Source organism: Rhododendron vialii, chromosome 1a, assembly GCF_030253575.1.
Source record: "Rhododendron vialii isolate Sample 1 chromosome 1a, ASM3025357v1".
Classification (NCBI taxonomy): domain Eukaryota; kingdom Viridiplantae; phylum Streptophyta; class Magnoliopsida; order Ericales; family Ericaceae; genus Rhododendron; species Rhododendron vialii.
The window spans coordinates 20,976,939-20,987,500 of record NC_080557.1 but is presented as its reverse complement, the minus strand read 5'-3'; the positions used below and the strand labels follow the sequence as shown (position 1 = coordinate 20,987,500).

Here is a 10,562-nt window from a genome sequence, read left to right as displayed (position 1 = left end):
TTTGCATTTGTGTTCTTTAACTGGAGCCCTTATTCCGGAAATACCAACAAATAGTAATTCTTCGACGTTGCATGTGGGTTGATCGGTTGCTATTTCTTGGTTTACATTCGTAGATTTCAAACTCTTCCAGTTGCACAGAAATGACGGAAAAATCAACTTCTCTATAATTTTGTATGTGTTCAATTACCAAGAAAATTATAGGATCCATAGTTTCAATTTTTCTACTGGAATACACTTTTTTTACAAAATAAGTATTGCTAAAAGGAAAGAATTCTTATTTTCCTGCAAGATTTCTTGCCAACAAAACACACTGAAAAATAAATTTCATTTTCTTTTCCTTTATGTCACTTCACTTTTCTTGAGAACCATTTTCCCACACAACATCCCCGATAGAAAGAGAGTTTCAAATGAAAAAGTATAAGATTAAAAAAATACGTAGCAAGTGAACAGGAGCTTTGTTTGATAAAACGAGGGACTGTAGCAACTTCGAACAAAAGCGAGCCTCAAGCGAGTTTGATTCCCTCACCGATTTCGGACATTTGCTCGTTGCTTTGACGAGGAGAGGTGTTTAACAAGCCTGATACTGATTCGCTCCGCTATGCTCTACTCGTTTCGCTCCATTCCGCTCTGTCATCTGGCATTCTTTCTAGAACTATTTAGTATCTCTTCATATTTAACATATGAGCCACAATTCTAAAAGAGAACTGTAACGCTCCAAATTTTGGGTACGTTAAATAAAACATTTTATTTAAATAAAAGCTGAGTTTGGCTCTTTTATTACAACAAAAACTTAAAAGAAGTACTTTTATTACAAACGGGAGGGAACTAAGGTTCCTAACTACTGCTTCGCTTGTTCTTCCATCCGGGCTAGCTCTTCGGCTCCAAATGCCTCCAAGGTGTAAAGTTCACCCTGTTCATCTATGAGGTCTGACATATTATACCGGTGTCGCCACCAATATAATAAGTCAGGGTCACCAAAAAGGTAACACCGTGAGCTTAAACGCTCAATAGAATAAACCAAACTCTCTAACCCTTAACTTATAACAATACAACATATAGTCAAATATTTCCACATAGCATGCTCATCTAACAACAACACATTCGTATACGATAAACCATAACCGTTGGTGTCCAAGATTTGTGAGTTTCTCCTACGTGACTCCTCGTAGACCGTGTCAACATTTTCCACATTTCATAAACATATCACCTTTTCAAAAACTCAATTTTTAACACACCCAACCTCGGTTCCGCCGTTCCGGACTCCCGAGTATCCTCACAATGGTTCCGCCGTCCCGGGCTCCCATTGGCACACATTGCATTGGCTCTGTTACGCGGATAACCAAGCACACACCCAACCTCGGTTCCGCCATTCCGGACTCCCGAGTATCCTCACAATGGTTCCGCCGTCCCGGTCTCCCATTGGCACACAAAACACACACCACACAAAGGGCTACAACGTCCGGCCACATTGTGGTTTCCAAAACATTTCACACCTTTCAAAACACACCCTTTTCATAAACCACAACCTAAGTGTCATGTTTCTACTTCCTTGATTTTCGTGTCTCATTTCTCATGCATAGACTCCGCGGCGTAGGACTTTTCACATACGATATCATTCATTGTATTATTCAATCTAACAAGATCATCCATTTCAAACTACTTGACATGCTTGAATCACTTAATAACAAACAACATGCATTTCATACATTCTTAAACAAAGATAACCTTATCTACATAAGCTTAGTGATCAAAGTTACTTTCAAATGAACTTATTTTAGAGTTATGATACAAAACTACTTTATACTTAGGAATAAGGATAAGGAATTCCTACACTATATTTGGGGTGGACGATAAGAATATTCTACCTTGCTTCTTGGCGGTAGTAGTCGGCTAAGAAGATTCGATCGTCGGTTTTGGATTTCGGCGGCGTAACGGTGTCGGTTTGCTTCGAAAGGAAGAGAGTTGTACTTTCTCTTCCTAGAAACAACTTCCTAACTTAACTAAGCTACTTTAAAAGATCTAACGGTAGTTTTGGGAGGTGGTTTGGTGGTTTCTCTCAAGAACACTCAAGAACACTAGAAAACTAGAATTTTGAAAGCAAGAACTTTTGGAATTTCTAGAGAGAAGTGAGAGCAATGGTTGAAGGTGTGAGTTTAAGCTTGGAATGAGCTTCTATTTATATGCAAGGGCTTCTCCTCTCCCTCTCTCAACCGAATCTCTCTCTCTCTCTCTCTCTCTCTCTCTCTCTCTCTACATCTTTGATTTCTTTCACTTGTCAAGCTTGATTGAAAGCTTGATGGGTGAAGTTAAGGCTTGGTTGGAAGATCAATGGCTAAATGGTAGGCTTGCATGGCTACTTTGGTCCTTGGATTTGATCTTTGGAAGATATGTTGGAAAGGGGGAGACATGGGTACAAGATTCATGGTTTAAACAATTGGAATTGGTACAAAGGAGGACAATAGTGATAGATATGGAAGATATACATCTTCCAAGTTTGAAAAGATGAAGAATCACCAAGTACAAGTCCCATCTTTCTTCTTCTTCCTTCTCTCTCTCTCTCCCTCTTTCTCTCTCTCGGCCTCTCTCTCTCTCCTCTCTCACGGCTCTCTCTCTCTCCTCTCTCCTCTAGCCATATACATATGTATATATATGTACTACAATGCAAGAATATAAATAAACAATAGGTACTTTTGTACAAAATGGCAATTTAGTCTTTAAGGGTCAAGATTCACCCTTTAAACCAATACAAAAGGTACCGTACTTTAATTAATATAATAATGTACTTTTGTACTCCCGGGAATCTTAACAAAATATTATTTTAATGGGCTAAGTACTTTGTTTGAAAGATGAGCCTATTACCCAATGGTTAATAGAATCCCTAACGGTTATTATCCAAGGGATAATAAGGTACGGGTACTTTAAATACTAAATTAAGTTTTTGGAAAAGACTACATGTCCTTTTTGAAAATACACATGTGATATATATATATATATATATATATATATATGTACTTACCAATTAAAATAAGGAAAAGGCTTTTGTCCAATGGGTAAAGATTACCCTAATGGTTATTGTCCAATGGTCCATAGTTACTTGGGTACTTTTATTAGTAAAGTAATTGAAAAGTACTTTTCAAAATAATTATAAATGTCAATCATAGTACTTTGCTTAAATCTTTCAAAATCCTTTTAATATAAAGAAATGGGTTTCCTTTATCCAATGGATAATAATTCCCCTAACATTTATCGTCCAATGGATAAAGAATAAAGTTAAAATAATAAAAGAAAACAATTAAACAATTTCTAGTCTAGGGTGGAAAGGTTCAAAAGGTTCAAGATGGGCAAAATGGTCCATCTTTGGTTAGGGATAAGTAACTGGGTGACTTTCTAGTTTGGTTACTCCATCGAGCCGGTTAGAAGCTAACTAGGCTTGCTAGGTAGGGCATATAAGTCAAGAAGCGATCCTTGAGGATCCAAAGTGCGATTATGATTTTTAGTCGAGAAATACGATGATAAGGCGATCGATTGCTTAAATACAAACCACAAGAAAATCAAATAAGAACATCAACGAGAAATTAAAAAATTTCAAATAACAACATGATTTTTATTGCACGAAAAATCGGAGTTGTTACAAGAACTATCACCATGTCAAAGCGATTTTGGCCCGAAGAATTTAGGGTGGTTTTACATGTCCCTAGAGTTTTTGGTGGGTATGGATTGAAAGCCGGTGTAAATTTAATATTCAATCGATCTTCGAGGAAGTAGCCATTGAAGAAATGCCAAAATGAGACACCAGTCACACCACTCTTGCTTTGCCACCAAACACTCTAAAAAAAACCACGCAGGCAGAATCATCATCCGAAAAGGAAGCAGAGGCAACCAAGCCCCGAAAATATTACCATGGAAGATGCAAAAACGGTTAGCAAGACCCAAAAATAAACTGACTGACTGGGTCATGACCAAAACTTTTGGAAAGTCTAGCGCTGTCAATTCAAAATCAAATCTTTTGGATTATATATTACTTATGCAACTTAGAACCAATATTCATATTACAATTAAAAATGTTTTAATGAAAAATTGCGATCGAAAGTATTAAACACAATTATTAAGTTTTTTAATTGGCTTTTTAGCTTTTGAATCTCAATTTTCAATTTTTTAGACTTTTGAACGAATTGAAAAAGAAAAGTAAAAGTCAGAGATAAAATAAAATTAACAAAACCACAAAAATAGGGCAATAGTCACAATACAATGAATTTAAACTTGGGAGACTTAATTAGGGGTGGGGTGGTTTTAATTTATCGCCCAAATTTTTGGGATTCAAATTAGCGATGATTATCCTAAAATTAGGCAAGAGGACATTCAAGATTATTTTTTAGTCCCCAAAATTCATGCCTATATCTTAAAATTCATGAAGTTTTGTGTATACGAGTTCCCTTCAGGTAAGGGCATCCTCATTTTAAATAAAATGCGGACGTCCCATTTTCTCCCATTTTTCGATCAAATTTCGATGATCCGAGCCGTTCAATGTGTTCAGAATGTGATTTTAAGGGCAACTACAAGAAATCAACAAAAAAATTGACCGGGAAGGGCTTGATTTAAGCAGTTTTTATTTGAACTGTTCGATAAAATACAAACAAAAACTGCTCGGATCAATCCCTTTCCGGTCTATTTTTTTGCTAATTTCTAGCGAGTACTTTTAAAATCACGTTTTGAACATATTGAGCGGCTTGGATCATCGCAAATTGGTCGAGAAAGGGACGTCCTTAACTTAATACGGTAAGGGCACCCTTACTTGAAGTTTTGTATATATTATATATATATATATATATATATATATATATATATATATATATATATACATACATACACACACACACACATATACAGCCATTTTCAAATAAGGAGGTCCTTATTTTAGTTAAAATAAGGACCTCTCCATTCCTCCCATTTTCTGTTCAAATTTCGATGATCCGAGCCGTTCAATCTGTTCAGAACGTGATTTTAAGAGTACTCGCGAGAAATCAGCAAAAAAAATGACCAGGGAGGGCTTCATCCGAGCAGTTTTTATTTGAACCGTTCGATACAAAACAAACAAAAACTGCTCTGATGAAGCCTTTCCGGTCATTTTTTTTTTGCTGATTTCTCGCGGGTACCCTTAAAATCACGTTCTAAACACATTGAGCGGCTTGGATCATCAAAATTCTATCGGAAAAGAGAGGTCCTTATTTTATTAAGTTAATGTGGTCCTTAGGAGGAGGGGACTCATATATATATATATGGCAATCTTAGGATTATTTAAAAGTGGGGATGAAAATATAATTGTTCAGAAAGCGCCGGATGAAAACTTACGAGGGATGAAGTTTGAGGATGGATATTTAAAAACTCCTTTCGAAAATAGATTTGGAGAGAGAAATATATCTCTGTTGAGTTTATGTGGAGTAAGATCTTCTTAAAAAAGGAATGTGAAAATCAATTTCCATTTATACCAAAACGCCAACATCCACTTCTTTTTTCCTTTTTTTAACCACTATCATTGTCAAGAACTTTGTGGACAACGAGCTAAAAAGTGATTAAATTTTGTATCTCAACAAGTACCATTTCATACCTCAAGGACAAGACAAAGGTTGTTTACAAGGATTGGAACGAGACTTGGAAGATTGGAAAACGGAGACGCGAGCTTACCCGCAGTATTTTCCCAAGGGTTTTAATATGAACCATCAGTACTACAAGGTCACTAAAGTTGGGAGGGATTGCATCAGGTTCGGTTGGTTTTCTTTTCATTGTATAAGATTTGGCTTCATTGACATTTTTGTGTTTTTCATTATTTTAGGTAATTGGTCTATGGAGTTCAGCACATGCACAATAAGTGATTCTGCACAGATTGGCAATTTTACAAAGAACAATGTCGTTATGGTATAAGTTTTTCCAAAGATCTTTTTGCTAACATCTCGGAAAACAATGAAAAGAGTGACTAGGAAAGGCTTCATGCAATTTTGAAGCATGACCTATTGAAGGTGCTGAGGTCAATTGTCCGAGTGACATGACCAACATAAGCTGTAGAAAGCTGGTCATGTCACTTGGACAATTGACCCCAGCACCTTCCGATAGGTCATGCTTCAAAATTTGCCCAAAGCTTTCCCAGTCACTCTTTTTGTCATTCATGTTCAATGTTTTCCAAAATGTTAATCCAAAAGTATTCGGAAAAACTTGTAATGACATTTTTCTTTGTAAAATTGCCTCCTATGTAGAATCCTTTATTGTGCATGTGTTGGACCCCATAGAGCAAGTACCTATAAAAATGAGAAACACAAAAATGTGAATGAAACTAAATCATATTTAATAAAAAGAAAACAAACCGAACCAAATACTATCACTCACTACTTTAGCGATCCTGTACTAAACCCTTGAGAAAATACTGCGTGTAAGCTCGCGTCTTCGTTTTCCAATCTTCCAAGTCTCGGTCCAATCCTCAAAAACAACCTTGTCTTGCCCTTGAGGTATGAAATGGTACTTGTTGAGATACAAAATTTAATCACTCTTTAGGTAGTAGTTTAAAAAAGTTCATGATTATAATGGTGGGCTTTGGGCAAAAAGAGAGGAAAAAGAAGTGGTGTTTGGTATTTTTATTGGTTGTATAAGTGTATTATCCATATTTATATGTACGTTGTTCAAAAAAATATCTATATGTACACGTGTAAAACCAAGGATGTGGCCACATAAGTGGAAGTTTCACTGGTAACCCCTTAACCAATAACCAAATTTTTGTCTTTGGATAACCAAAACTAGCAACTTTTTCTTTTGGATGATCAAATTTAATGGGAATCAAACACTCTCTTTTTCCTTTCCCTCTCTTTCTCTCTCCTCCATCACTACCCACTCACTTACATTTATTTCCAACTCTCTCTATCTCTCTATACTAAAAATGTACTATATTTTTTAGTATTATGGACCATCGTAGTACTTCACATTGTCAAGATTAGCAATCCTTAAAAATGGATAACCAAAAAATGATGTTGCAAATTTTGATTATCCAATTTTAGTTATGCCATTGGCGATACCCTAAGCTCAAGCGATAAATTCTCTATCCATGAATCCTAGTGTGTGTCCTGGGGTTTGTGTCTTTTTGGTTGCTGTGCCTTGTATTGGGTCTTTCTTGTGGTTTGCTGGAGTTTGTTTTTGTCCTGGTTGTGGTATGGTTCCTGGGTTGTTGCTTTATTGGTTGGGTGTTTGAGTTGTCTGGTCTTTTTGGTTTGGGTTTTCGTTTTGTTTTTCTTTTTTGTTTGAGTTGTCTGGGCTTGGTGGGTTGGGTTTGTGGTTTGTCTTTCTTCTTTTTTGGGGGCTGTGGAGAGGGGGGTTCTCTTGGGTCTGGTCTTTGGTGATGGGGGTCTTTGTCAGTTGGAGTGGGGTGAGTCTATTTTGGTTTGATTACTTCTTCAAATCTGGATTCTGTTGGGTGGTTACTGGTGATAATGATTGCATTATTCTAGCTGCTATTAGTTCTTTATCCTACTCTAATTCTTTGGAGGGCTAAGAGGTTGTTTAGAGTTTTAGAGTTTTGTTGCTGCATTGGTTGATTGGATGGCACTTCCAGACTGTAATCCTGTTCCATTTTGAATTGCTTTTATCTTCAACTCCTCTAGGAAGGCTAAGAAACTAGATTTCTTGCTGATGCCCATCTTTTTTCCTGCTCTCTTATCAACTCCAAATCTTTGGAGGGCTAAGAGGCTGTTGTCTGTGCTCTCCAATGCCACCACTTGGTTAAGCTATTAGTACTCATGCTACTGTGCTCTGGCTGTTCCCATGTTATTAATGTTTCAGTGCTGCAAATTCAATGCCTAGCTGCTGCTGATGCTGAAAATTTTGCTACTGCTGTTACATTTTCCCATACCAGCTCCTCTTTCGACTCCTAATTTTAGGAGGCCTAAGAGGGTTGCCACTTCAGTCTATACTCTTCACTTCCCATTTTTTGGAGAGGGCTAAGAAGCCATCAGATACTGCTTGCTGCTGGATTTATAAACGTTGATTTGCTACAACAAAAGAAACCTTCTCATATGCTTCATGAGGATAGATCAATTATCACTTCACAAGTTGATTGATGCTGAGTTTCTCTTCAAACTCTTGATGATGGACTGGTACTTCTTGATTTCTACTGGATTGACCACTCTTTCAAAGTACATTTCATCTATTGGGAGCACTCTCTTCTGGGCATTATTTCTAGGCTGTTGTTTTGCAGTGGTTATTTGATCTTCTATTTCTGCTTTAGGTTGGCTCTTGGCCAGCCCTTTTCTTTTTTCCATCTTTAGGTCTTGGATGCCATATGATTAACTGGAAGCTTATGTGCCAATCTAGTTGTGATGTTTGCTTCGGGTTGTGATGCCGGTGTATTCTTGTTCTCTTTAGTCCTTGTAATCCTTATTCAAAGACAAATAACATTTCTTTGCCATTCAAAAAAAAAAACTCGAAGTAAAAAATCAACGAAAAACTATGACAAACCAACCCCATGTGAAGTACCACAAACAAGACAAATTATTGAACTACAACTCAAAAAGGGACAACCTTCCCAGTGGGAATTATTCAACTGTAAAAATTGATCAATTGAGAGATTATTGGGCTTTAGCTATGGCCGTAATCATCTTGGCTACATTGAAAAGTTTCTCTGTTTCCGGGACGACGTCCTTCACGGCACCATGTGAACAGAACCTCTCAGCCCAACCGAACAGGCCCGGCATCTTGGCCTCGTCGAGTAGCTTCACATCGGTCATCATCTCCACCACCCTCAGCCATGCCAAGCCGCTCCCAAAGGCTATGTCGAGATATCCAATGTCGTCCCCGCCGAAGAAACCCTTCCCTTTGCTGCATTTGGCAAAGGTTTCCTCCAATAGTACCAGTCCTTCCGTCATGCGCTGTGCTATTGCGGCTTTTGCCTCCTCTGCCTCTGTTGATCGGAGCTCCTTTATTGTTGGAAATAACTGCATGATCATAAGTTAATGTGACGTTACTATTACCGTGACATACTTATGTAGAAAAAGAAATAGAACTTCCGAGGAAAAGCTGGGTTACAGTAATGTGTACTATTCTGTAAAGTCATGTCATTTGATCAAGTCAATAAATTTTTAACAATCGCCTTCTTATTTATTTTAATTAGAACTAAAAATGAAACATAAAACAACCAACATACCTTATCATCAATATAAGCAGCCCAGAAGCGGGCCATGGCCCGATCATATGGATCAGAAGGTAAGAGAGTTGGGCCCGAGGTCCACAACTCGTCAATGTATTGGACAATAATTAGAGACTCGCTTATTGGCTTATCCCCATGGATTAGAACTGGAATTTTCTTATGAACCGGATTCGATTTCAGTAGAAGCTCGCTTTTGGTACCAAAGTTCTCTTCAATCAACTCGTAATCGACGGACTTCAAGTTGAGGGCAATTTGAACCCGGTTTACGAATGGACTTGGCCACGCACCTAGAAGCTTTACATCACTCATTGCCATGGCTAAAATCTCAAGTAATCAGTAAAAGAGTGCTTTTTATGTTGTTGTGGGTATCAATTTGAAAGATATCGAGCAGCCTTTGAAAATTTATAGGGGGGGTGTGGCTTGGGGAAGAAGAAGGGTTTAAAGATATGAACATTTTTTTTATAGGTAAATATAAATAAATAAAGGAAAGATGTGAACTTGAGGTGAGATATGTTGACTACTGACCAAAATGCTAAAAAAAGAAGACACCAATCATACTACTTTTCTTGGACGAAAATGTTCTTTGGGTTACCTCATGCAATTCGTCACGTACATTTTGAAGACCAAAATGCTAAAAAAAGAAGACACCAATCATACTACTTTTCTTGGACGAAAATGTTCTTTGGGTTACCTCATGCAATTCGTCACGTACATTTTGAAGACCAAAATGCTAAAAAAAGAAGACACCAATCATACTACTTTTCTTGGACGAAAATGTTCTTTGGGTTACCTCATGCAATTCGTCACGTACATTTTGAATTGTGCACTAAACATGTTTTTGTTTTTGTTTTTGTTTTTCAAATATGAAAACGAAAAGAAAGCGTTTTGTTTTCGGTAATAGTTCTAAGTTTTAACCTAACACATTTTAACGTGAGTTTGGCCAAACTAAATTATTGACTTTTTGATTATATTTTAGCTACGTACTTCGTTTCTGCACGCAAATAGATTTGTCACGTGTAGCCACTTTTTGAACATTGCATATAGGTCTATGTAGCCACTTTTTGGATCTGTCATTCTGGGGTGTGGGCTTTTAAATTTATAAAATTTGGGATGGAATTGGTCCGCTTTGATACCATGTGAAAACTTTATATTCAACCCAAAATCAATCAATTGACTAATGGATGGACGAAGACATCCCAACATTATACTAGATTAGAGGTGGCAAATGGGCTGGTCTGGGCGGGTTGAAACGGGGTGCGGGTCAAATATGGGCGGTTTGAATATGGGTCAAAAAGTAAACGGGTCGGGTCGAATATGGGTCAACCCCCCGCCCGACCTGTTTCTTTCTTTCTTTTTTTTTTTTTTTAAATACTAATTCCCC

General features: G+C 37.3%; 1 protein-coding gene across 1 annotated transcript; it reads right to left on the bottom strand.

The window, feature by feature from the left end:
- Positions 1-8,412: 8,412 nt before the first annotated feature.
- On the bottom strand, positions 8,413-9,590 carry LOC131324268 (glutathione S-transferase U17-like). The gene is made up of 2 exons (XM_058356174.1): positions 9,179-9,590; positions 8,413-8,969 (listed from the first exon to the last, which is right to left on the bottom strand). The coding sequence occupies exons 1-2, from the start codon at positions 9,494-9,496 to the stop codon at positions 8,604-8,606; spliced, it is 684 nt and encodes a 227-aa protein (XP_058212157.1). The 5' UTR covers positions 9,497-9,590; the 3' UTR covers positions 8,413-8,603.
- Between the last annotated feature and the right edge of the window lie 972 nt (positions 9,591-10,562).

Excerpts from the sequence above, each read along its gene's own strand:
- LOC131324268 (XM_058356174.1), bottom strand. The coding sequence starts at position 9,496 with ATGGCAATGAGTGATGTAAAGCTTCTAGGTGCGTGGCCAAGTCCATTC. Across the intron at positions 8,970-9,178 it reads CTGCTTATATTGATGATAAG|TTATTTCCAACAATAAAGGA; the intron begins GTATGTTGGTTG and ends ATGATCATGCAG.